Here is a 27,459-nt window from a genome sequence, read left to right as displayed (position 1 = left end):
CCCTAAATTCCGAAAATTGCTGGCATAGCTGACCGCGTCGAATGCTTTCAATAGGTCCAGTGCCACGAGAACTATTCTATCACATGGCCTGGGCTGATTGAAGCCACGCCAAATGTGTGCGATAGTATCATGAAAAGCGGTTGTTGTGCTATGCAGTCTTCGAAATCCATGCTGATGCTCGGCAAATGGAAATTCTACAACGAGGCTTGGGAGGAGTAGTGTCTCAAGTGTCTTGGCTACTGGTAAGATAAGGGAGATCGGTCTGTACGATTATGGCTTACTCTGGTCCTTTCCAGGCTTCAGTAGGGGGATTACTTTACCCATCTTCCAGACATCGGGTACTATAAGAGTGTTCAATAACAGGCTGAAGGATGTTATAAGATGTTCGACTTCAGATTGATCCAGATTCTTCAGCATAAGTGTAGAGACTCCGTCGGCACCCATCGCCTTGGATGACTTGGCGCCACAGATGGCATTCGTAACTTCGTCCATGGTAAATTGTGATGGCTGTTCCTCGGAGATCACGGCTACGACGAATGGTTCTACTCCTAGGTCTTTTAGTCTGGGGATGCACAATAAATTGACGCTTGAACAATCTGGTGCACTTATTCGAATCAGCCACAGTTAAATCGCCAAAAGTGACTGAAGTCCTGTTGTTCCGTGTACCGGTTGAGAGTGACTTAACAGTGGACCATAGTTTGCCTAAGCCGGTACCTAAGTTGCATTGCTCCAACTGTTTCAGCCAAAAATCCCGCTTATGTTTATTGACTACCCTGTTGATTTCTAGATTCAGCTCGCTGATTCTGGGATTAGCGGAGTCCGCGCAACGATTCCCATCACCCTCGCCTGCGAGTACCATTGCCTGCGCCGGAAAATTGGGCCGCAATTGGAGTTATCGACCGGTTGATATAATTCGAGCGGCTGACCACAGCTTGCCTAAACCGGTAGCTAATTGACATTACTCCAAGTGTTGCAGCCATAAATTTTCGTTGACTGCCCTGTTAATTTCAGCTCGCTGATTCTGGGTTAAGTGGGGTCCTCGCAACGATTCCCATCCCGCTCGTCTGCGAGTACCACTGCCTGCGCAGGGGAAATTGGGCCGCACTTGTGGTATTCGACCGGCTGCTATAAAGCCGGCGGCTGCTGCGTTAATGATGTCTCAGCGATTTGTGTACTTTCTGAAGCCTGCCCAATCGGTCTTTTTCTGATTGATAAACGTCCGGCGCTCAGAGGTTATGAAGTCAGGTGGTCGGTCGATTGTGAGAATTACGAGGAGGTGGTCTGATCCCAAAGAAATTAAGGCTTGCCGGGATACGTCACTCAGGAGATCACGGGATACAATGTAAATATCTGGCGAACTGCTGCTAATCATAGTGGGGGCATCCCCCTTCGCCTTGGAAAACGTGGGCCTTCCATCTGCTCTACCAAAGCTATGCCCCGCTGGTCGTTACATAGGGGAGAATGCCATGAAATGTGATGCGCATTAAAGTCTCCTAGAACCGTACGATTATGGACAGAAAGTACACCACTTATATAGGGCTTGTAAGCCTGGCCATTAAATGGGACACAGCTACCAACCGGCGGTTGTTGTTGTTGTAGCCACATTTTCATGTGGAGGTGGCGGTTCTCATCCAGCTTCTGTAGGTGAGCAGGCCGTTCCGGAGCAAAGGACCGATTGCCGGGGGAACAAGGTGGCCATTGGTTATTTAAAGGCGGCAATAACTCGGCTCGTCATATCGAGCATCATAGGCACTCACTATTTGTGCAAGAGCCGGTGCCGCCCGCCCTCTCACTGAGACTCTCTGCTTATGAGTAGTTGTTATACATGCTGAATTTTGTGATTTGTGATGTGAAACCAACCACTATGACAATTTTTACCAATTAAAACCCCTAAATTTATGACCATAATTGTATTTAAACCACGAAAACAATATAATTGAAAACTCTAAACAAAATGTTTACTAATGTACAAAAATGTATGATTTTTAAACACAAAGCTGCTTTCGCTTACATCATAAGAGCCTTCAATGTCCTTTGACACAAACAAATTTAAGTGCGTTAAGTTCAGCCGGCTTAAATCTTACACATCCTGGAGGTTGTATAAGATTTTCCCCCTATCCTACGGACCATGATTTCGTAGCCCACGTAAACTGTCAAAAGGTATATCTTCAAGCAATGTCCTGAACTCATAGCATACTGCAAAATATTCATACATCCGATCATTGTGTGTAGAAAAATCTAAGAGGCATGTAATACCCTTAAGAAACATATGTAAAATTTAATATTTAAGCATGCTGTAGCACGCAGAAATTTTTATTTTGGAAACTCATTCTTTTGATATGCCAAAGGCCAAATAAACAACCTTCAAGTTTTGATTTCATACTCTTAAAATATTTCGTTTGTTGAAGCCTGTTGCTGTTGCCTTTAATTGTGAAAACAAATTTGAGGCCACCTTTTAGGGGAACGCAAATTCTTAAGCCCAGACTGGCAACAGAGATAAGAAAAGCAAAACAGGCGCTGGTTTTCATGTAAACAGATCCCTTCTACGTCTGAGTGGCATTGTGTGGTTTTGGCCAAGTTTTGGTTTCATCGAGGCCTCATCCTAACTCATAACATGTTCTCGGTGAAAGCGAAAATGAGGTCAAGTCCATTGCGAAAATGAAATACTTGAAAAAATTAAAATAAAAGACTTTTTGCTTTGTGATGTGTGCTTAAATGAAATGTTGAAAAGTCCTTGAAATTGAAGTCAAACGTACTCATTGTGGACATAGTCGGTTTATTTTGTATACACAATTTCATCAGGCATATGCAAATTTTTTGAATACAATTTGTGAAGTTATCTTTGAATATCTTATGCCACAACATACCGAATAAAGCAAAATTTTATTTAAAGGATACGAGTAGCTTATTAACAATCCAAAACGTAGTTGAATACCACACATGCATACCCTTCCGAAAAAACCCTCGGATTAATTCTATTTTTACCCGAGCCTACTTCTTTGCTATAGGAGATACAAAGATACTGCCATATGCCATGTACAGTGTACATTGTACACCTAAAGACTCAGAATTAATTCCTGATTCTATTTATTCAGTTGTGTATGTCTGTGTTTGTCTGTCCCTGTTTAATTTGTGTATTTCGACCTTCTAAAGAGGTCGCTTATTGAAATAAATCGGCTCAGAATTGATTTAGCTTCCATGTATTGGTTGCCCAAAAAGTAATTGCGGATTTTTCATATAGTCGGCGTTGACAAATTTTTTCAACGGCTTGTGACTCTGTAATTGCATTCTTTCTTCTGTCAATTATCAGCTGTTACATTTAGCTTGCTTTAGAAAAAAAGTGTAAAAAAATGTATTTGATTAAAGTTCATTCTAAGTTTTATTAAAAATGCATTTACTTTCTTTTAAAAAATCCGCAATTACTTTTTGGGCAACCCAATACATGCTAGCCCAATTTGAACCATAAATGTGGTTATTTGACAACGATTCTCTTTAGACGTTAGACACATTACAACTAATTTCAGAATTGGGTATGGCAGCTAACCATATACATATGCATCGCCCTATTTACACCCAAGGCCATGGTGACTAGGATTTTCAATTGGTTTTTATAAATTTCACCAAAATTTATGGCGCTTGCAAAGTTGTGGGGCAAAATGATACATAATAAGACATTTGCTTTTACAAAAACAGGAACAGACGACGTTTTTACACACATGGTGAATCAGGAAGTGGTTTTGAGCCATTGGATCATTGTGACAGTGTTTGTGCACTGTCAACTTAAGCTTAAATGAAAAACCAGTAAGGAAAGGTAAAAGTCGGGCGGTGCCGACTATGTAATATCCTACACCACCTGGTACATGTAGTATTTATTATACCCTCCACCATAGGATGGGGGTATACTAATTTCGTCATTCGGTTTGTAACTCCTCGAAATATTCGTCTAAGACCCCATAAAGTTTATATATTCTTGATCGTCATGACATTTTAAGTCGAACTAGCCATGTCCGTCTGTCCGTCCGTCCGTCTGTTGAAAGCACGCTAACTTTCGAAGGAGTAAAGCTAGCAGCTTGAAATTTTGCACAAAAACTTCTTATTAGTGTAGGTCGGTTGGGATTGTAAATGTGCTATATCGGTCCACGTTTTGATATAGCCGCCAAAAACCGATCTGGGATCTTGAGTTCTTGAGCCGCTAGAGGGCGCAATTATTATACGATTGGTCTGAAATTTTGCATGAGATGATTAATTATGACTTCCAACAACTGTGCTGAGTATGGTTGAAATCGGTCCATAACCTGGTATAGCTGCCATATTAATCTATCTGGGGTCTTGACTTCTTGATCGTCAAGAGTGCGCAATTCTCATCCGATTTGGCTGAAATTCCGCACAACGTGTTTTGTTATGACTTCCAACAACTGTGCTAAGAAAAGTTCAAATCGGTGCATAACCTAATGTAGCTGCCATATAAACCGATCTGGGGTCTTGACTTCTTGAGCCTCTAAAGGGAGCTGTTCCTATCGGATTTGGCTGAAATTCCGCACAACGTGTTCTGTTATGACTTCCAACAACTGAGCTAAGAATAGTTCAAATCGGTGCATAACCTAATATAGCTGCCATATAAACCGATCTGGGGTCTTGACTTCTTGAGCTTCCACAGGGAGCTATTCCTATCCGATTTTGCTGAAATTATGCCTGAGATGTTTTATTATGACTCCCAACAACTGTGCTAAGAATAGTTCAAATCGGTGCATAACCTAATATAGCTGCCATATAAACCGATCTGGGGTCTTGACTTCTTGATCGTCAAGAGTACGCATTTCTCACCCGATTTGGCTGAAATTTTGCACAACGTGTTTTGTTATGACTTCCAACAACTGTGCTAAGAATAGTTCACATCGGTCCATAATCTGATATAGCTGCCATATAAACCTATCTTGGGTCTTGACTTCTTGAGCCAATAGAGGGCGCAATTATTATCCGATTCAGCTGAAATATTGTACAACGGCTTCTCTCATGACCATTAACATACGTGTCGAATATGGCTTGGATCGGTTTATAGCCTAATACAGCTCCCTTATAAACCGATCTCCCTTCTTCAGCCCCTAAAGTGCGCAATTCTTACTAGATTTGGCTGAAATTTTACACAATGACTTCTACTGTGGTCTCCAATATTCAGTTCAATTATGGTCCGAAATTACCCATAACTTGATATTGTTCCAATAACATAGCAATTCTTTTCTTTTATCCTTTGTTTGCCTTAAAAGAGATACCGTGGCAAGAGCTCGACAAATGCGATCCATGGTGGAAGGTATATAAGATTCGGCCCGGCCGAACTTAGCACGCTTTTACTTGTTATATATAGAATTTATCACGAAATCTAGTCTGATATTACTTTGGATACCAATTGAAATAGCAATTTAGAACCTTAGAAGATTTTCCTACCATAGGACAAAAGATTTGGATTTCCACATCTTTAAAAGGCCATATTGGATAAAAGATTATATGGGTATTATATTGAAAACTGTGCCAATTTTAATGACACATGCTGGGACATGAAATAGAACATCTCTCGCCCTATATTGTAGAGATGTGACCAAAATTGCGGCTTTTACTGCCTTAAAAGTCCATATCGGATAAAATATACACATGGACATGGATTTGAGCACGTATTGGAACGTCAATTTAAACGTCTCATGCAAAATCGGACGAAAATTGTGGATGCTACAGCCTAAAAAGCCCATATGGGATGAACGATATATATGGGGGCTATATCTAAATCTAAACCGATTTTTATAAAATTTCGCACACATATTAAGACGTCAAATAAAGCATCTTGTGCAAAATTTTGTACAGATCGGACCAAAATTGTGGATTCTATAGCCATAAAATGCCAAATAGGATGAGAGATATATATGGGAGCTATATTTAAATCTAAACCAATTTTGATGAAATATGTTCCCGATATGTTCAGACAAGTAACTAAACAGTCTTTGCCAAATTTTATGCAGATCGGTTGAAAATTGTAGCTACTACAAATCGGGCGATACATATATATGGAAGCTATATATAAAACTGGACCGATTTTTACGAAATTTTTCACACATATGGAGATGTCAAACAAAACACCCTATGTCAAAATTTGTAAATATCGGTAAAAAATTGTGGCTTCTACAGCCTTAAACGGCCATATCGGATGAAGATATATATGGCAGCTATATCTAAATGTGGACCCATTTTCATGAAATTTTCTACACATATTAGGACGTCAAATAAAACATCTCGCGCAAAATAATTTAAAGATTGGATCCAAATTGTGGCTTCTACAGCCTTAAAAGTCCATATCCGATGAAAGATATATATGGGAGCTATATCTCAATCTGAACCGATTTTTATGAAATTTCGCACACATATGTAGACCTCAAATAAAATACCCAAGGACCAAATTTTGTAAAGATCGGACGAAAATTGTGGCTTCTACTGCCTTAAAAAGCCACATCGGATGAAAGATATATATGGGAGCTATATCTAAATCTAAACCGATTTTTTTCAAAATCAATAGCCTTTGTCCTTGGGCCAAAAAAGTGACATGTGCAAAATTTCAAGAGAATCAAACAATAAATACGACCTGTACTTTGGTCACAAGAATACATGGACAGACAGACCGACACACAGACAGACGGACATAGCTAAATCGAATCAGAGAGTGCTTCTGAGTCGATCGGTATACTTATCAATGACTCCATCTCTTTTCCTTTTAGGTGTTACAAACTATTTCACTAAGTTATAGTATCCTGTACCACAGTGGTGGTGTAGGGTATAAAAAACTATATAAATATGCAATACAAATGGGAGTCACAAACGTTAAATCCTTAAATTGACAGTTTTTCATTAGTTATGATTTAATACATAACTGGACTCGTTTTGATAATTACATAAAATATGACTCGATCTAAAAAATCTCTTGATGGAAATCATAGCACTTAAATCCACCAACTGTCGAGTTGCCTAAGGTATGGTACATAAAGCAAACACTTGACCCTTTAACCAAGTAGAGGTGGGGGGTAAAAAGCACGTGAATGGCATGAAAAAGAAAACACTTTTTAATGCAGCATATGTGCTTTGTGTGGCATTTGTAGAAACCTGCTTTCTACTATCCTTGCAATTTTGTTTTATGTCTTTTTTACACATACATATGCATGCATGCCAAAAATGCAAACTACCCTAGCTAACATTATGAAGTATATGAAAAGAAGTAAAAAGGCGTTAAGTTCGGCTGGGCCGAACTTTGGATACCCACCACCTCGGCTATGTTAACCACCTTTCGTCATAATCCGGTGAAAAATGCATAATTTATGCCCCCATAACAGTTATATCGAAATATGTTCCGATTTAGACCAAATTCGGCACGGATATTGAGAGGTCTAATAAGTACAAGTCATTGTTCAATTTTGTAGAACAAAATATTGGTCTTTTTGGTCGCCATATACATATATAGACCGATCGAAACCATATACGACACGGATGTCGAAAAGCCTAAAATAAGTCATTGTGTCAAATTTCAGCGAAATCGGAATGAGCCTTTTATGGGGCCAAGACTTTAAATCGAGAGATCGGTTTATATGGCAGCTATATCCAAATCTGAACCGAACTGGGCACAATTGAAGAGGGATGTCAAAGGGCCTAACAAAACTCACTTTCCTAAATTTCAGCAAAATCGGACAATAAGTGTGGCTCTTTTGGGCCCAAAACCCTAAATCGAGAGATCGGTCTATATGGCAGCTATATTCAAATCTAAACCGATCTGTGCCATATTGCAGAAGAATGTCAAGGGGCTTAATCTAACTCACTGTCCCAAATTTCGGCAAAATTGGACAATAAATGCGGCTTTTATGGGCCCAAAACCTTAAATCGAGATATCGGTCTATATAGCAGCAATATTCCAATTTTAACCGATCTGGCCCAAATTGAAGAAGGACGTCGGAGGGCTTTACATAACTCACTGTCTCAAATTTCGGCAAAATCGGACAATAAATGCGCCTTTTATGGGACCAAAACCTAAAACCGAGACATCGGTCTATATGGCAGCTGTATCCAAATCAGGACCGGTCTGAGCCAAATTAAAAAAATATGTTGATGGGCCTCACACAACTCACTGTGCCAAATTTCAGCAAAATCGGATAATAAATGTGGCTTTTATGGGCCTAAAACCATATGACAGCTATATCCAAATCTGGACCGATCTGAGCCAAATTAAAGAAGGATATCGAAGGGCCTAACACAACTCACTGTCCCAAGTTTCGGCGAAATCGGATAATAAATGCAGCTTTTATGGGCCAAAGACCCTAAATTGGCGGAAAGGTCTATATGTGGGCTATATGAAGATGTAGTCCGATATGGCCCGTCTTCGAACTTAACTTGCTTATGGACAAAAAAAGAATCTATGTAAAGTTTTACCTCAATTATTTTTTTTTTATTTTTATAGACTGTACAGTGATTTCAACAGAAGGACGGACGGGCAAGGGAACGGACAGACGGACGGAGACATGGATGGGCTGCTGGACGGACAGACGGTCGGACAGACGGACGGACGGACAGACGGACGAATAGACGGACGTACAAACGGACGGACAGACGGGGGGACAGACGGGGGGACAGACGGGGGACAGACGGGGGGACAGACGGGGGGACAGACGGGGGGACAGACAGACGGAGGGACAGACGGACGGTCAGACGGACGGTCAGATGGACGGATAGAAGGACGGACAGACGGACGGACAGACGGACGGACAGATGGACGGACAGACGGACGGACACACGGACGGACACACGGACGGACAGACGGACGGACAGATGGATGGACAGATGGACGGACAGACGGACGGACAGACAGATGGACGGACAGACAGACAGACGGACGGACGGACAGATGAACGGACGGACAGATGGACGGACGGACAGACGGACGGATGGACAGACGGACGGACGGACAGACGGATGGACAAACGGACGGACATGGCTAGATTGTCTTAGATTTTTACGCTGATCAAGAATATATAAACTTATATACTTGCAAACGTAATGAAAAATTGGATATACCCCCATCTTTCGGTGGTGGGTATAAAAACGTCAGACTGTCAGCGCAGAAAAAATATGCGGACAGATAGTGTTGACCGATTATAGAGTAAGCTGAATGAAAGGGGCCTTCTTGTTTTATGCCGAATCCGAATGGCGAAACGCGACAAAACTTGGTAGAGAAATTTTTACATGGAAGTTTGATACCTTACAAATGTAGCCAGCATTAGTAAGAAATAATCATCGATTTAAAAAGCTTTCTGATATTGACGCCGGGATTTGAACCCAGGCGTTCGGCATCATAGGCGAACATGGTAACCTCGATGACAAGTTGGCCTCATATATAGCTCCCATAAAAACCGCTGTCCCTATTTGACTTCTTGAGCCTTTACAAGGCGTCTCCTCTATGACTTCCATTATCTCTATAAAGAAAGATGCCAATCAGTCCATAACATAAAATAGCTCTCCTACAAAGTCATTTCTCTATTCGAGATCTTCCTCCACCTGCAGAATGTAATCCTGGGGTATTTCTTGTTATGACCCTTTAATATTATTCTTTAGTTTCTGCCTGTAAGGAAAAACCATGCAAAAAACTTGACAAACGAGATCCATGGTGAAGGGTATATAAGATTCGGCCCATCCGAACTTATGATGTGTTCACTTATGAAACTTTTACTTTTAGAATATTTTGCATGTCAGCTAACCTAAGGATGTAATGCATTACCTTTTGCAATGACTTTTTGTTATCTATGCATGAATATGTGTTGGATATGGAAATATTTTATTTCTTTATTTTCTCTTTTTTATACCCTCCACCATAAGATGGGGGGTATACTAATTTCGTCATTCTGTTTGTAACTACTCGAAATATTCGTCTGAGACCCCATAAAGTATATATATTCTTGATCGTCGTGAAATTTTATGTCGATCTAGCCATGTCCGTCCGTCTGTCCGTCCGTCCGTCCGTCCGTCCGTCCGTCCGTCCGTCTGTCTGTCGAAAGCACGCTAACTTCCGAAGGAGTAAAGCTAGCCGCTTGAAATTTTGCACAAATACTTCTTATTAGTGTAGGTCGGTTGGTATTGTAAATGGGCCATATCGGTCCATGTTTTGATATAGCTGCCATATAAACCGATCTTGGGTCTTGACTTCTTGAGCCTCTAGAGTGCGCAATTCTTATCCGATTGGAATGAAATTTTGCATGACGTGTTTTGCTATGATATCCAACAACTGTGCTAAGTATAATTCAAATCGGTCCATAACCTGATATAGCTGCCATATAAACCGATCTTGGGTCTTGACTTCTTGAGCCTCTAGAGTGCGCAATTCTTATCCGATCAGAATGAAATTTTGCACGACGTGTTTTGTTATGATATCCAACAACTGTGCCAAGTATGGTCCAAATCGGTCCATAACCTGATATAGCTGCCATATAAACCGATCTTGGGTCTTGACTTCTTGAACCTCTAGAGTGCGCAATTCTTATCCGATTGAAATGAAATTTTGCACGACGTGTTTTGTTACTATATCCAACAACAGTGAAAAGTATGGTTCAAATCGGTCCATAACCTGATATAGCTGCCATATAAACCGATCTTGGGTCTTGACTTCTTGAACCTCTAGAGGGCGCAATTCTTATCCGATTGGAATGGAATTTCGCACGACGTGTTTTGTTATGATACCCAACAACTGTGCCAAGTATGGTTGAAATCGGTTCATAACCTGATATAGCTGCCATATAAACCGATCTTGGGTCTTGACTTCTTGAGCCTCTAGAGGGCACAATTCTTATCCGATTTGAATGAATTTTTGCACGAAGTATTTCGTTATGATATCTAACAACTGTGCCAAGTATGGTTGAAATCGGTCCATAACCTGATATAGCTGTCATATAAACAGATCTGGGGATTTGACTTCTTGAGCTTCTAGAGGGCGCAATTCCTATCCGATTTGGCTGAAATTTTGCATGACGTATTTTATTTTTACTTTCAACAACTGTGTCAAATAAGGTTCAAATCGGTTCATAACCTGATATAGCTGCTATATAAACCGATCTGGGATCTTGACTTCTTGACCCCTAGAGGTCGCAATTATTATCCGATATGCCTGAAATTTTGTACGATGGATCCTCTCATGACCATCAACAAACGTGTTTATTATGGTCTGAATCGGTCTATAGCCCGATACAGATCCCATATATAAATCGTTCTCTCTATTTTACTTCGTGAGCCCCAATGGGCGCAATTCTTATACGAATTGGCTGAAATTTTACACAGGTTTCCTACATATAATTTAATTGTGGTCCGAACCGGATCATATATTGATATCGTTTTAATAACAGAGCAAATCTTTTCTTATATCCTTTTTTGCCTACGAAGAGATGCCGGGAAAAGAACTCGACAAATGAGATCCATGGTGGAGGGTATATAAGATTCGGCCCGGCCGAACTTAGCACGCTTTTACTTGTTTTTTTTTGCTCTACATACCTGGTGGCATGAATCGGCGACTGCCCACTGGTGCCTCGGCATATGGTATACCAAGATATTGATCAACATCACGTATGCCTGCAGAGGAATGAAAATTACGTCTAATGCCCATAAGGCGACCCTGCTTGATGGTAATCTCTTCGGTGTATTGCAGTTTTTCAGGCACAATGTGACGTCGCCCCTCCTGGAGTGGTAACTGCTGCTTGGCCGAACCATATCCTTTGTTGGAGAAGCTAGTATTGGTGGCGCTGCCATAGCCATAGCCATGGCCATAGCTGGAGAACGGATGTGTCATTGAAGTGGTTCGTGCCTGCGGTGTGGCCGGTGAGGAAGCAGCTCGCTTCATAGTCGAGCTGGTCGAAGTGGCCATAAGATATCCATTATCGTTTTGTGATTTATTAATACTGCTGCTGCTGCCGCTGGGGCTACTGCCACCAGCAATGGTGCCTTGTGTCTTGTGGTTGCCATTATCATTGTCGTCGCTGCTCTTTAAAAGCTGCTGTAGATTTTCTTTAAAGTCCTTGCTCAAATAGTCCCCATCAATCTTTTGTTTAAAGTGCTTAACATAGACTTGATTGTTTTCACTCTGTTTCTTGAGTGCTGTTAATTTCATCGTCGAGTCCGGAGTGTTGTCAGTTGTTATCGCCCCCTGACGGTGGGTGTCATCACCACCCCCACCCCCACCCCGGGTGTCGTTCAACTTTTGTGTCTTCTCCTTGAGCTGAAGAGCTAAAATCGATTTTATTGAATTTTCTTTTATGGTCTTTGCCGCACTCCACACTGCCGCCCCCTCTTTGGGAGGGCGCCTTTGAAGAATGCCTTCCGATTGCGTGGCGATATCAGGTTGTTCAACATCACCTATTACTTCCTTAGTGGTTGCCTCGGGAAGAGGCCTGAATTGTGGTATCGCATCCGCCCTTGGTCGAGGCTGCGGCAAAGTAACAATGGCCGCCCCATTGGCGTACTTCAATTGATGATGACTGTGATGAATGCTGACAAATGTCAGACAGAGTATCCAAAATGTTGTTGTCGTCGAATAAGTCGCATACATTTTTCCCTTGTTCGCCGTTTTGCCCTCGCTCATCGGTGCGTGTGTTTGCTGCGTAACAATCGAACCGACGCTTTTACGTGTTTGCGGTTCCTCGTTGTTAGCTTGAAGAATTTATGGGGGTTTTTAGTTAATTTCGTTTATTTTGGGCTTCTTTCATTTGACCGAAGCACTGGATTGTTGTTCTTGCTGTTATAGTGAGCTTTTAAAATTCCGCACATTTTCATTTTGTTTGAGTTTTATTTTGAATTCAAGTAAAACTGCATTTTAACTTTATTTCCTGGAAATTGTTCATTGATTTTATGGTCGGGCCATTCATTCATTCATTTACTTAACTATTGTATTTAGTGTTCTTCCTCTGTGGGTGAATTTGAGTATGCGTGTGTGTGTGTGTGTGTGTGTATGTGCTATAAAATGATTTTTCATTAAAATTTTCCATCGCAAAACATGCCATTAAATTCCTATTTCAAATATGGTGCAGTCAAATGTTACAAATTAGCTCATCAAAGCTGGCGCCATAGAAAAATTCAACAAAAACACAAATTCTTTGTGAGTGTGTATTTTTAGCTTACAAATTTGTTACAAAATTGTTTAATTAATATATAGGACTTCGGGTAAAAAAAAAAAAAAACATGAAAACATTCAAGGGTGGAATGAGGAAAAACGAAAATACCCTAGGTAAGGCCAACAATAAATTTCCCAATGAGGTGTTTCATTTTTGTTTTGTTTTCAAAACTTTGTATGAGTGTTTGTATATCTTTTATAGTAAAGAGGGGGATTGGGAGCTATGAAATATAGTTAGAGATATGACATAGGTTTGGCGGAACCTGTAATTTATCAAAAATTCTCTAAAATAGTTGGGGATAACTCTAGGTTAGGTTTAAGTGGCAGTCTGCCATCAGACTCACTTGGACGTTTTCGTCCATTGTGATACAACAGGAACAGAAGAAGGAAGATGCCTTCTAGTTCCTACCATTGAATCATCCAGATCGCCTTAAAAATTTAGCGGAATGTTCACATCCGCTAAATCAGGCAGGTTCTCAAAGAAATGAGAACCTAAAGAGGAACTCCTTCTAACTGCTAGTGCGGCACACGCACACAGAAGGTGTTCTATAGTCTCTTCTTCCTCGATGTCTCTACAACTTCTGTAAAAGTCGTTGCTGGCATCCTTCAGTCTGTCAGCATGTTTTCCGATTAGACAGTGACCTGTCATGGCGGACGCAATGATTCAGACGTATGTTCTAGCCAATGACAGCAACACAGTAGACCTCTTCTAGTCTAGATGAGGCCACATAGTTTTGGAATGCTCACAGCCCCCTCTTTGTGACCATTTATCATTCGGGCCTGGTCCTGAAAACTTCGCTTACATGTCGCCAGAGGCATAACCACAGATTCCAGTGTCTCTGGAGTGTGTAACGTAGTTCCTAGTCTCGCAAGCTCGTCTGCTTTAGAATTCCCTGGCAAGGCACCCAGAACAGGCGCATTTTGAACTGTTCAGCCATCTCGTTGCAAGATCTGCGACAGTCGAGGGCGGTTTTTGTGTTCAGAAATACGTTCTCCAGGGTTTTATGGCTGTCTAAGAAGATATTTATGACAATCGTCGTAATGGCATTATATCTTAGCCATTCCACCACTTTCTTAATTGCAAAGATGTTTTCTTGATACACACTGCAGTGGTCGCGTAACCTCTTCGATATAACCAGTTCTAGATCTTTAGAGTACACCCCAAAGCCTACCTGGTCGTTTAGTTTGGAACCATCCGTATAGAAGTCTATGTAACTTTTGTTACCAGGGATATCGTAGTTCCAATCGGTTATATCAGGAATAGTGGTACAGTAATTTTGATCAAAAAGCAGTTCAGGTAGGATTAATTCCCAGTGCCTGAAACATCGGATATAGTATCAAGGTTAACACAGTGACAAATTAGAAAGTTCCCTTAACCTCACGGCAGTGGTCGCTGCAATTTGGGTAGCCACAATGGCACCAGAGGCATAAGATGTTGCATTTAATTCAATGCATCAGACGGTGTCATCCTCAGTGCGGCTGTGATGCACAATCAAGCCATCCTTTGCATCCTGTTAAGTATTGAACAGTAGGTGGATTTTTGAAGCGACGTCCACCAGACCACATCACCATATAGCATAACTCTAAGCACATGTAAAAATAAAAATAAAAACTGTTAGAATGGGAGTATTTCTTGATCAGCGTAAAAATCTAAGACGATCTAGACATGTCCGTCCGTCTGTCCATCTGTCTGTTGAAATCACGCTACAGTCTTCAAAACTAGAGATATTGAGCTGAAATTATGCACAGAGTCTTTTTTGTCCATACATGAGCTTTGTTCGAAGATGAGCTATATTGGACTATATCTTGATATAGCCCCCATATAGACCGATCCGCCGATTTAGGGTCGTAGCCACATTTATTATCCGATTCCGCTGAAATTTGGGACAGTGAGCTGTGTTAGGCCCTTTGACATCCTTCTTCAATTTGGCCCAGATCGGTCCAGATTTGGATATAGCTGCCATATGGACCGATCCTCCGATTTAGGGTCTTAGGTCCATTAAAGCCACATTTATTACCCGATTTTGCTAAAATTTAGGAGAGTGAGTTGTGTTGTGCCCTTCGATATCATTCTTCAATTTGGCTCAAATCGGTCCAGATTTGTATATAGCTGCCATATAGACCGATCCTCCGATTTAGGGTCTTAGGTCCATTAGAGCCACATTTATTACCCGATTTTGCCAAAATTTGGGACAGTGAGTTGTGCTAGGCCCTTCAACATCCCTCTTCAATTTGGCCCAGATCGGTACAGATTTGGATATAGCTGTCATATAGACCGATCTCTCGATTTAAGGTTTTGGGGCCATAAAAGCCACATTTATTGTCCGATTCGCCGAAATTTGGGACAGTGAGTTGTGTTAGGCTCTTCGAAATTTTTCTGAAACTTGTCCAAATCGGTTCAGATTTGGATATAGCTGCTATATAGACCGATATCTGGATTTAAAGTCTTGGCCCCATAAAAGGCGCATTTGAACAATGACTTGTACTTTTAAGTATTTGGTCTTAATCGGATCAAATGTCTATATAGCTGCTATGGGGCATAAGGTACGCATTTTTCACCGGATTTTGACGAAACGTGGATTACATATATGCCCGAGGTGGTGGGTATTAAAAGTTCGGCCCGGCCGAACTTAACGCCTTTTTACTTGTTTTTGTTATTTATAAACATCTGTGATTGAAAGCCAAAACTCTCCTTCTATTAAAGAAGATGAAAAACATTCGCTTTCTTAAAACGTATGCTTCAGTGAAAAGGTCGCCCGAGTGGGTATAGGTAAACGACGTATATAAAACTCTTTGGTAATGCAAAGGTTCAAAATCAGGTTCAAATAACAGAGGCATTGTTATATTAAACAAGAATGTGTAAGGTCACCGTCTCGCAGAGTTTAGCATGTTCGCCTATGACGCCGAACGGCTGGGTTCAAATCTGGGCGTGAAGAACAGAAAAAATTTCATCGGTGGTTATCCTCATACTAGTGCTGGCTACATTTGTTAGGTATCCTGGCATGTTAAAACTTCTCTACCAAGTGGTGTCGCTATGCAGCACGCCGTTCGAACTCTGCATAAATCGTACTGCACTCATTGATATGAAGAAGTATCCCCAGTTCTTTAATGGAATGTTCATGGGAAATTTAGTAGTAGTTAGTGTGTGTAATCACATACAATCAAACAATTAAAATTCATTGAACAGCTATATACCTAATTGGTTATAATAAAAAAAAAATATTAGTTTAGCTCTTGTTAACAAATCCTTAATCATTTAAATGTTTTTGTACGAAATTTCATCAGTTAATATTACCATAGTGCACAAATTACAAAAAAAAAAAAAAACACAATAAAGGACGTCGTTATTTTTCAAACATTTTTTGTTTTCCAAAATGCTAACTGTACATTGGATTGCGGCTTTCGAAAAGTTTTGTTTAACATTCTCAATTGCAATAAGGTTTGAAACAAATACCATAACAATAGAGGTTGGAAATTTATTAATCTCAATTTAATTTCATTCAGTGTTAAACTGTTCAGAAAATGGTTTTGGACAAAAAAAAAACACAGACATTTATTACCTTCGCTAAAAATATAACTCTGCTTTTTGCCCAGCTGGATAAAACTAGCGAAACTCCAAAAAAAAAAAAACAAACCAGCCTTCATATACTCGCAAAATAACAAATGGTGCAATTTCTATTTTAGCTTGTTTTCATTTTTATCGGTGCTCGGTGTGATGAAACGGATTTATTTTTGAGCATCAAACTGATTGCGAAAAACAAAAACGCAAGCCCAAAAACATATACATTCGAAAATAGATTGAAATAGTTGCTTTTTGATGCGCGTATAAATTTAAAATAGTTCACTAACCCCAAAAATTCTTTTATGCTAATAAAACATTGTAAAAATACTCGCTCGTACCCGTACGGATACGCGGCCAGCAGATAGATATATGATGAACAAACATTTTAAAGCTGCATGCATGCGTTACAATTTGTCCGCCACCAAAAGACGCACGCTTGGGGAATGTGGCACAGTGGGCCGATTAGCTTGCTTAGTGCCAGGTTTTGAGAAAAAAATTTAAGACAATAGTCTACTGCAAATGATTATTTTGAGGTATGAAATGTTCCTCAAACATCTGCATTTGAATTTTTTTTTTTACGTTACTTTCATTTTCTTGGACCCTGACCCAAGGTGTATGATATTCCCATGCCTATGCTTTGGCGAGCACATCGCTTGAGTGCCTTTTTTCAAAATTAAAAAATTATGCATATGCTGCTAAGATTGCCTACTTGTGTGTCAATATGCTTTGGTGATGCTTTTGGCAAGCAATATTCTATGCGGTGTATGTAAGAACTTAAGTTTAATAGGAGGGAGCGTAAAAGTTATATACAAACAAAGTTCGGCCGAGCCGAACTTTGGATACCCATCACCTCGGTGAAAAATGCATACCTTATGCCCCCATAGCAGTTATATCGAAATATGGTCCGATTTGGACCAAATTCGACACAGATATTGAGCGCTCTAATAAGTTCAAATCATTGTTCGATTTTGCAGAACAAAATATAAGTCTTTTTGGTAGCCATATCCAAATATAGACCAATCTGGACCTTAAACGACACGGATGTCAAAAACCCTAAAATAAGTCACTGTGTCAAATTTCAGCGAAATCGGATTATAAATATGCTTTTTATGGGGCACGACCTTAAATCGAGAGATCGGTTTATATGGCAGCTATATGGAACTCTGAACCGATCTGGGCCAAATAAGAGAGCGCTAACGAAGGGCCTAACACAGCTAACTGTCCCAACTTTTGGCAAAATCGGACAACAAATGCTCTTTTTATTGGCGCAGACTTTAAATCGAGAGTTCGGTCTACATGGCAGCTTCATCCAAATCTGGACCGATTGGGGCCAAATTGAAGGAATATGTCGAAGGGCCTAACACAACTCATTGTCTTAAATTTCAGCAAAATCAGATAAATGGGGTTGTATGGGCCTAAGACCCTAAATCTAAGGATCGGTCTATATAGCAGCTATATCCAAATCGGGACCGATCTGGGTAAAATTGCAGAAAGATGTCAAAGGACCTAACGCAACTCAATGTCCCAAATTTGCCAAAATCTGACAATAAATGCTCATTTTATGGGGCCAAAACCTAAAATCGAGAGATCGGTCTATATGGCAGCTATATCGCAATCTGGACCGATCTGGGCCAAGTTGCAGAAAGATGTCAAGGGGCCTTACGCAACTCACTGTCACAAATTTTGGCAAAATCTGACAATAAATGCTCATTTTATGGGCCCAAAACCTAAAATCGAGAGATTAGTCTATATGGCAGCTATATCCAAATCTGGATCGATCTGGGCCAATTGGAGAAGGTTGTCGATGGGCCTTACACAACTCACTGTCCCAAAATTTTGCCAAAATCTGACAATAAATGCTCATTTTATGGGGCCAAAACCTAAAATCGAGAGATCGGTCTATATGGCAGCTATATCGCAATCTGGACCGATCTGGGCCAAGTTGCAGAAAGATGTCAAGGGGCCTTACGCAACTCACTGTCACAAATTTTGGCAAAATCGGACAATAAATGCGCATTTTATGGCCCCAAAACCTTAAATCGAGAGATCGGTCTATATGGCTGCTATATCCAAATCTGAATCTGGGTCAAATTGCAGAAAGATGTCAAGGGAGCTAACGCAACTCACTGTCCTAAATTTCAGCAAAATCTGACAATAAATGCGCTTTTTATTGGCTCAAGACCTTAAATCTAGAGAGCGGTCCATATGGCATCTATATCCAAAACTGGACCTATCTGGGCCAATTGAAGAAGGATGTCGATGGGCCTTACACAACTTACTGTCCCAAATTTCAGCAAAATCGGAAAATACATGTGGCTTTTATGGGCCTAAGACCCTAAATCGGAGAATCGGCCTATATGGCAGCTATATCCAAATCTGGACCGATCTGAGCCAAATTGACAAAGGATATTGAAGGGCCTAACACAACTCACTGTCCCAAATTTCAGCAAAATCGGATAATAAATGTGGCTTTATGGGCCTAAGACCCTAAATCTGAGGATCGGTCTATATGGCAGCTTTATCCAAATCTGGACCGATCTGGGCCAATTGAAGAAGGATGTCGAGGGGCATAACACAACTCACTGTCCCAAATTTCAGCAAAATCGGATAAAATATGTGGCTTTTATGGGCCTAAGACCCTAAATCGTCAGATCGGTCTATATGGGGGCTACATCAAGATATAGCCCATCTTCGAACTTAACCTGCTTATAGACAAAAAAACAAACTGTGCAAAGTTTCAGCTCAATATTTCTTTTTTTGAAGACAGTAGCGTGATTTCAACAGACAGACGGACGGACATGTCTAGATGGTCTTAGATTTTTACGCTGATCAAGAATATATATACTTTATAGGGTCGGAAATACATATTGCGATGTGTTGCAAATGGAATGACAAAATGAATATACCCCCATACTTCGGTGGTGGGTATAAAAAGGATGTCGAAGGGCCTAACACAATTTACTGACCCAAATTTAGACGACATCGGACAATAAATGCTGCTTTTATGGACCTAAGACCCTAAATCGTTGGATCGGTCTATATGGGGGCTATATCAAAATATAGTCCGATATAGCCCATCTCCGAACTTAACCTGGTTATGGACCAAAACAGAATTTGTGCAAAATTTCAGCTCAATATCTGTATTTTTAAAGACTGTAGCGTGATTTCAACAGACAGACGGACGGACATGGCTAGACGGACTTGGCTAGATAGTCTTAGATTTTTACGCTGATCAAGAATATATTAACTTAATAGGGTCGGAAATGGATATTTCGATGTGTTGCAAACGGAATGACAAAATGAATATACCCCCATCCTTCGGCGGTGGGTATAAAATGGAATAAAATTTTTTCTCAACTGGTTTTTATACCCACCACCATAGGATGGGGTTATAATCTAGTCAATATTTCCACGAAATATTGATCTGCAACCCCATAACGTATATATATTCTGGATCGCCACGACATTCTGAGTCTATTTTGCCATATCCGTCCGTCCGTCGAAATCACGATAGCGGTTGAACGCTTAAGGCTAGCCGCTTGAAATTTTGCACATATACTTAATATTGATGGCTGTCGTTGGAAATTGCAAATGGATATATCAAATTTGGATATGGTTCCGAGAATAAACCGATCTGCCGATTTGAATTCTTGAGCCGTTCTGGCTGAAATCTTGCACATGGTGTTCTCTTATAACTTTCAACAACTTTCTCTTATAACTTTATAACCTGTGCCATGTACCTTCTTAATCGGTCAAGAACTTGATATAGCTCCCGTATATACCAATCTCCCGATTTGACTTCTTGAGCCCCTGGAAGACGCAATTTTTTTCCGATTTGCCACACAGTGTTTCGTAATGATTTCCAACAATCTGATATAGCTCCCACTCTTTGTGCAAAATTTCCGCAAAATGGTTTAACAAATGCTGATATTATGAGCCTAAAACCTTTAAAGTCATCGGTCTATATGGGAGCTATATCAAAATATAGTCCAAAATAGCCCACCTTTAAACTGAAGCTACCCATGCTAAAAAAAATTATCTGCGCGAAATTTGAGCCCAATATCAGTTTTTTTAAGATTAAGCGTCATTACCACCTATCATTTTCCAAAAAACAACTTTTTTCGAAAAGAGCGACGACAAAATATGCTAATTTTCCTGCTATATCAAGATATAGTCCAAAATAGCCCACCTTTAAACTGAACCTGCCCATGCCAAAAAAATTATCTTCGCGAAGTTTGAGCTCAATATCATTTTTTTAATGATTAAAAGTCATTAGCATCTACTGACACAGATAAAAATCATTTTGTAAAAGAACAACTTTTTTTCGAAAAAAGCGACGACAAAATTTGTTAATTTTCCTGCAATGGATGTTGCTGAAGTAGATGTTGTTGGTTTTATTTTCTTTGCTTGTCGGCTTGTTCTGGTTCGTTTACTACTTGCTCACGGGGTTTTCTCTGTTAGTTTCTCTACTGTTACGCTAAAAACTGTTACCCCTAAAAACCTAAATTTTTTTATTAATTTGACAGAGTATTCCTATAACAGCTCAATAAAATTGTTTGTGGAAATTCCGCATTTTTGTCTTCAATTCAATGCTAAAATTCGTTGTGAATTATCTGTTTCACATACTACAAATTTCGTAGTTAGTTATTTCTTAGAGCTATTCTTTCTGTGAATAGACTGACATGGCTAGAACTTTTTGAATTTTACGACGAGAAGGTTTATTTATGTACACTATTGGCTATGAAATGGATCGTTCGATATGTTACAAACGTAATGACAAAATAAATATACCCCCATGCCCACCACCGAAGGGCTTAAAAAAACTCTTTTCATTTCATTCAAAAATATTCTTTTTTCTTCCCATAAATCACCCCACCCCAATGTTAACATGCACTTGTGGGGCACTTTTGTGTTAGTAAATGCATTTAGATATCTGCCTACCCCTGCTCACGATAATATCTGTTGCTTTCATAGGTATATGTTTGCTGTCATATGAAGAATAAGATAGGGGGGATATATACCGCACAACAACCCCCTTTGTGAGTTGTGCGACTGCAAGCACGTGTGTATGAGTGTGTGTGTGTACCTTTTAAAAATAGGACAGCATTGGGGAGACAAAAATAAAATCAGAGTGACGGGAATAGTGGCATCACACAACGACATCATTGGCACAGAGCGCTTACTTTTTAGGAGATTCCCCATCTTGTGTGTGTCGTTGTTACTGTGAATGTTGTCACAATGATGACGATGCTATCTTTCGCTCAACTGCCTTGGCTGTGCTATTGTTTGGTTTTTATTTAGCCTGACTTTTGGCTCTATTTCCTCTGTTTAATGAATAGTTTACGTTCCTCATTGTCTTATCGGGTTATCTTGTCTGTCGAGTTTTTGTTATTGTGACTATCGCGTTCTCCTCTTGAGCATGGTGCGTTCACATGCCATGATGAGATGCTGCTGAGGCTACTGTTGCTCTGAAAAAGGCAGCTAATTAAAATTTTAAATTCTTATTTTGAAAGAAACATATTCTTTGGTTTACTATTATAATACATTAAGATATGAACACAAAGGCGGAGGGTTAAAGTTACGCACAAATTTCAACAAGGTTATCGAAATAAAGGGTGATTTTTTTGAGGTTAGGATTTTCATGCATTAGTATTTGACAGATCACGTGGGATTTCAGACATGGTGTCAAAGAGAAAGATGCTCAGTATGCTTTGACATTTCATCATGAATAGACTTACTAACGAGCAACGCTTGCAAATCATTGAATTTTATTACCAAAATCAGTGTTCGGTTCGAAATGTGTTCATTCACCGTAACGTTGCGTCCAACAGCATCTTTGAAAAAATACGGTCCAATGATTCCACCAGCGTACAAACCACACCAAACAGTGCATTTTTCGGGATGCATGGGCAGTTCTTGAACGGCTTCTGGTTGCTCTTCACTCCAAATGCGGCAATTTTGCTTATTTACGTAGCCATTCAACCAGAAATGAGCCTCATCGCTGAACAAAATTTGTCAAAATTTGAACACATTTCGAACCGAACACTGATTTTGGTAATAAAATTCAATGATTTGCAAGCGTTGCTCGTTAGTAAGTCTATTCATGATGAAATGTCAAAGCATACTGAGCATCTTTCTCTTTGACACCATGTCTGAAATCCCACGTGATCTGTCAAATACTAATGCATGAAAATCCTTATCTCAAAAAAATCACCCTTTAGCACTATTACAGTGTTGTTATCCATACAATAAGATTAAGTTCTATTGTTTCTGGTTCTTTCAGGTTTCAATGAAATTTTGCCTTGAACAAATTGTGCTTACGTCAGCAGTTTTAGTTACCTTGTTTTTAATATTTTTCCGAAATCATTAAAGCCAAGTGAAAAAAAAATTGATTACATTGTTATATGCAGAAAACCTTCAATCAAAAAGGCTAATTTTCCTTGTTTTGGCGAAGTGGCATGATTTTTTAGTCGCATGAATAAATTAAAAATTCAATAAATGCAGTTTATAGCCGCGTTTAAAAAAATAAAATGAATCGTAGAAAAATACTAACTGTACCGCAACGAAGTATGTTAGCTGTTATGACGCAGTGCGGCATGTCGCAACTGCAGTATATACCCAATGCATGACACGTGAAGTAAATCCGCTACTTTTGCCAATGGCTCTCTTGCAGGTGTATAGAGCAAGAGTGCCCTTTCCAAAATATTGGATCTGAAGTTCAATTTCCTGTCCAACAAAATACCCAGGTATTTTGCGCTTTCTGTACATGGAACATTCTCTCCACCCAAGGAGACAGGTTCTACTGTAGGCAACTTGTATCTGCTGCTGAAAAGAACTACTTCTGTCTTGCACGGATTTATACCCAGACCACATACGGTAGCCCACTTTGCTGTTGCACGTAGAGCTTCCTGAAGTATATCGTTTAGAGTGCTAGGAAACTTTCCCCTAACCGCAATTACAATGTCATCAGCATGGCTATATTCCAAACTAGAGGAGACAGTACACCTCCTTGAGATGTTCCTCTGATGACGTATCTAGTTAGATCCACAGATTCCAAGATTGCCGTAATACATCTTTTAGTAAATAAGTTATTAATAAACTTTCTTACGGAGTTGATGTCTAGAAACTCCAACTCCCTCATGATTCCCTTGGGGGAGGTATACTCACATCCTTGATTGAGTGTTGCATGTTCCATACGCCACTTTTGACTATTTGAGTAAGCTTCTCTTAAATAGTTTTCGCCATACTCTTTGAGAACTTTTACAAGAAACAAGTAAAAGCGTACTAACTTCGGCCGGGCCGAATCTTGGAAACTCAGCACCATGGATTCTGCAAAAAATTGGGAGCAGTATCTTGTTATAGACCGTAGTTGTTGAGAGTCAAAACAAAACACTTTATGCAAAATTTCAACCAAATCGGAAAAAAACGCGGCTTGTAAGGGCTCAAGATGTCAAATCGAGAGATCGGTTTACATGAGAGCTATATCATGTTCTTGACCGATTTAAACCGTACTTGGCGCAGTTGTTGGGAGTCAACAACTTCTGCAATATGGCACAGATCGGTCTAGATTTGGATATAGCTGCCATATAGGCCGATTTCTCGATTTAAGGTTTTGGGTTCATAAAAGGCGCATTTATTGTCCGATGGCGACGAAATTTGGGGTAGTGAGTAGTGTTAGGCTCTTCGACATTCTTCTCCGATTTGGCTCAGAGCAGTCCAGATTTGGATATAGCTGTCATATAGACCGATATCTCGATTTAAGGTTTTGGGGCTGTAAAAAGCGCATTTATTGTCCGATTTCGCAGAAATTTGGGACTGTGAGTTGTGTTAGGCTCATCGACATTTTTCTTCAATTTGGCTCAGTTCGGTCTAGATTTGGATACAGCTGCCATATAGTCCGGTCTCAGGATTTAAGGTTTTGTACCCATAAAAGGCGCATTTATTGTCCGATTTTGCCAAAATTTGGGGCAGTGAGTTAAGGTAAGCCCCTCGACATACTTCTGCAATATGGCACAGATCGGTCTAGATTTGAATATAGCTGCCATATAGACCGATTTCTCGATTTAAAGTTTTGGGTTCATAAAAGCGGCATTTATTGTCCGATATCGCAGAAATTTGGGACAGTTAGTAGCGTTGACATCTTTCTTCAATTTGGCCTTGATCAATCCGGATTTGCAAATAGCTGCCATATAGACCGATCTCTCGATTTAAGGTTTTGGGGCCATAAAAAGCGCATTTATTGTCCGATTTAGCAGAAATTTGGGAAAGTCGACATTTTTCAGCAACTTGATCCAAATCGGTCCAGATTTGGATGGGTATGCAAAGTTCGGCCGGCCGAACTTAACGCCTATGTACTTGTTGATTATTCTCTCGAAATGTTTGCACCTGCAGTTGGTGAGAGATATTGGATGATATTTCTGACTATTCGTGCCATTTCTTCCCGGTTTAAAAAGAGGTATTACTAAAGCGTTTCTCCAACTACTAGGATAACAGTTCAACGCCTAACAAATCTTGGTGGTTCGAATTGGAGAATAATTCCACCATGTCGATGCGCTTAAAAATCTATTTTATTGGGCCATGGAAGGAGAAATTCTGCCCCTTTCTCTTATCCTTCGGGGTAGGATCATATTTATCACAGATGTGCAAGAAGTTAATACAACTTAAAGTTCCAAATTTGATTGAAATTAAATAGTCAGTATCACTTATATGCCCCCAAGAAGCAAAATTGAGAGATCGGGTCTATTTCTAAAAATTTATCGTAAGGACTAAAAAAGCTCACCGATCGAAAATGGATGAAATTCAAGAGCAACAGCTTAACCATTGGAGCTCTATATTGCTCAAAAATATTGAGCACAGGTAGTGTTCAGTAACATTACTAAATTACTTTGATATTATGTATCATTCTTGCCCTATATAGGGCTTTAGGGGGGATGGTATGCACATTTTTAAGTAATTACACATTTTTTTTTTTGGTTAGTTTTTATGTTGGCCTACTAAAATGATTGAATAGCCTTTTATTATGTTGTGTCAGATAAACAAACAGAAAAATACTAAAAAACAAAAAATAAAAAATAAAACGAACACTCAGTGTGTGTTTTTAACTATAAATAAATTGGTAAAAAACAAAAAAAAAACGGACAACTACAAATCTCATCACTTTCAAATAAAACGAACAAGTCCAAGAGAAAAATGAAAAAAAAAAAAAAAAAAAACTAGCAAAGAAAAATTTGGCATGCTGTGATGTTTGAAATATTTCCTCTTCAACAGCCTCCCTCCTGCGACAAAGGCCATGTAGAGATGGATGGATGGATAGATGGATGCCGCAGATAAAATCGCGTATCTGTTCCTAATAAGCATCAGCACTAACATCAACATCGATTTATTATCCCCTTCGTTGTAGTTACTTCACCATAGTGTTGTTGTTGTTGTTTTTTGTTTTGCACATTTGTTTATTTATTTGCCTGCCTCTCTGGTTCTGGTTAAAATGTTTATTTTGATTTACTTTAAATTTAGTGATGTTATGCGAGGAAAACACACTCATGCTAGCACATCAACATACATGGCATTCATACCAACACTTAGCCATGGGAAATGAGGCATTGCTTGAACATATGTTCAACCAATGTTAATTTTTTTTTTGTGGCCAAACACACGTACCCAACAACACAAATGCTCAGCAGGTAATTGAAATATCATAGGAATCCAATAAAACGCTTCATGATGCTATTTGCAATGATATCTCTGATTTCAATGATATCATACTCATTATCAATTATTGAAGGGTTTTATTCGCTGGGTTATTAAATGAGTCATACATTTTAGAAGTGAAGTTCTTTTGGTCTTCAGGGGAAAAATAGGTCAAGCTGAAAATACTTGTTATGATTTACGAGGGTTGGTTCTTTTTTTGTGGGGAAAATTGCACTGTCCCTTATCACAATGCTTATTCCCAATTATGCTTGTTGTTGGATAGTTTATAACAGCTCCTACCCGACTGGACTGCTTACATATACAGGCGTTAACTTTAGCTTTGAGTACCCTCACAATTGCTGGCGAAATTGTTGAGGCCTTCAGCCATATAAATCTTTTCTACGAAGAAGTGTCGCTCAGCATACACTTAGACAGGTCCCTTGTCATTGATTTAAAACTTAAATCTAACAGCATTCATTGATGTCAGAGAAATCTACCAGATTCTAGTCTCAAATACCTTTCATTTGATTCCCATATTGTCATTATTGGGTTATATTCCATTTGGCTGGTGGCTTTGGAGGTGGGACGGCCTCCTATATATCCCACCCTTCTCCGAGATCTGGCGTTTTTGGGAATATGGTAAGAAGAGGGTCCGCCCTTTAAAGCTTGGATGTTAGATCTACTTTTTTCTCTTGGATTTTGAGTAGCCAAACTCTTTGACCCAAAAGTGGATATCAGATTCATACTCCAATCGCGAAAATCACATTGCAGCCACATATTCCAATAGTCGGTATATATGTGTGGTTAAGGGGGAGTTTATGAGGTGAAAAACTTGGCCACGAAACAGATACAGATTTGAGCCCCTTTTTGCCATAATCCACAAATATGTCCGGTTTGGGGAGTATGCATGGTGGGAGGGCCACCCACGTAAACAAACAACCAATTTTGTCCATGACCATTTCACTTTGGAAAAGGGGAAAACTTCTCACATATCAATGAGTGCAATTGGATTCAAGTTTTAAGCTAAATGGCAAGGGGCCTC

The 27,459-nt window shown here is 39.7% G+C and overlaps 1 protein-coding gene across 8 annotated transcripts in view; it reads right to left on the bottom strand.

Moving 5' to 3' along the window:
- LOC106095633 (uncharacterized) overlaps positions 1–27,459 on the bottom strand; it is a 219,967-nt gene that overhangs the window by 169,032 nt on the left and 23,476 nt on the right. For 3 of the 8 annotated variants that reach the window (XM_059361970.1, XM_059361968.1, XM_059361969.1), the window contains one exon: positions 11,557–13,011. In XM_059361970.1, coding sequence (XP_059217953.1) covers positions 11,557–12,640 — 1,084 coding nt within the window. In that variant the 5' untranslated portion in view covers positions 12,641–13,011. Of the gene's footprint in view, positions 1–11,556; positions 13,012–21,913; positions 21,976–27,459 lie in introns of those variants that run through there. The other 5 variants (XM_059361975.1, XM_059361971.1, XM_059361974.1 and 2 more) reach the window with 3 other exon arrangements.

This window comes from Stomoxys calcitrans, chromosome 2, assembly GCF_963082655.1.
Source record: "Stomoxys calcitrans chromosome 2, idStoCalc2.1, whole genome shotgun sequence".
NCBI classification, from domain to species: Eukaryota; Metazoa; Arthropoda; class Insecta; order Diptera; family Muscidae; genus Stomoxys; species Stomoxys calcitrans.
This window is presented reverse-complemented; position numbering and strand designations above follow the sequence as displayed.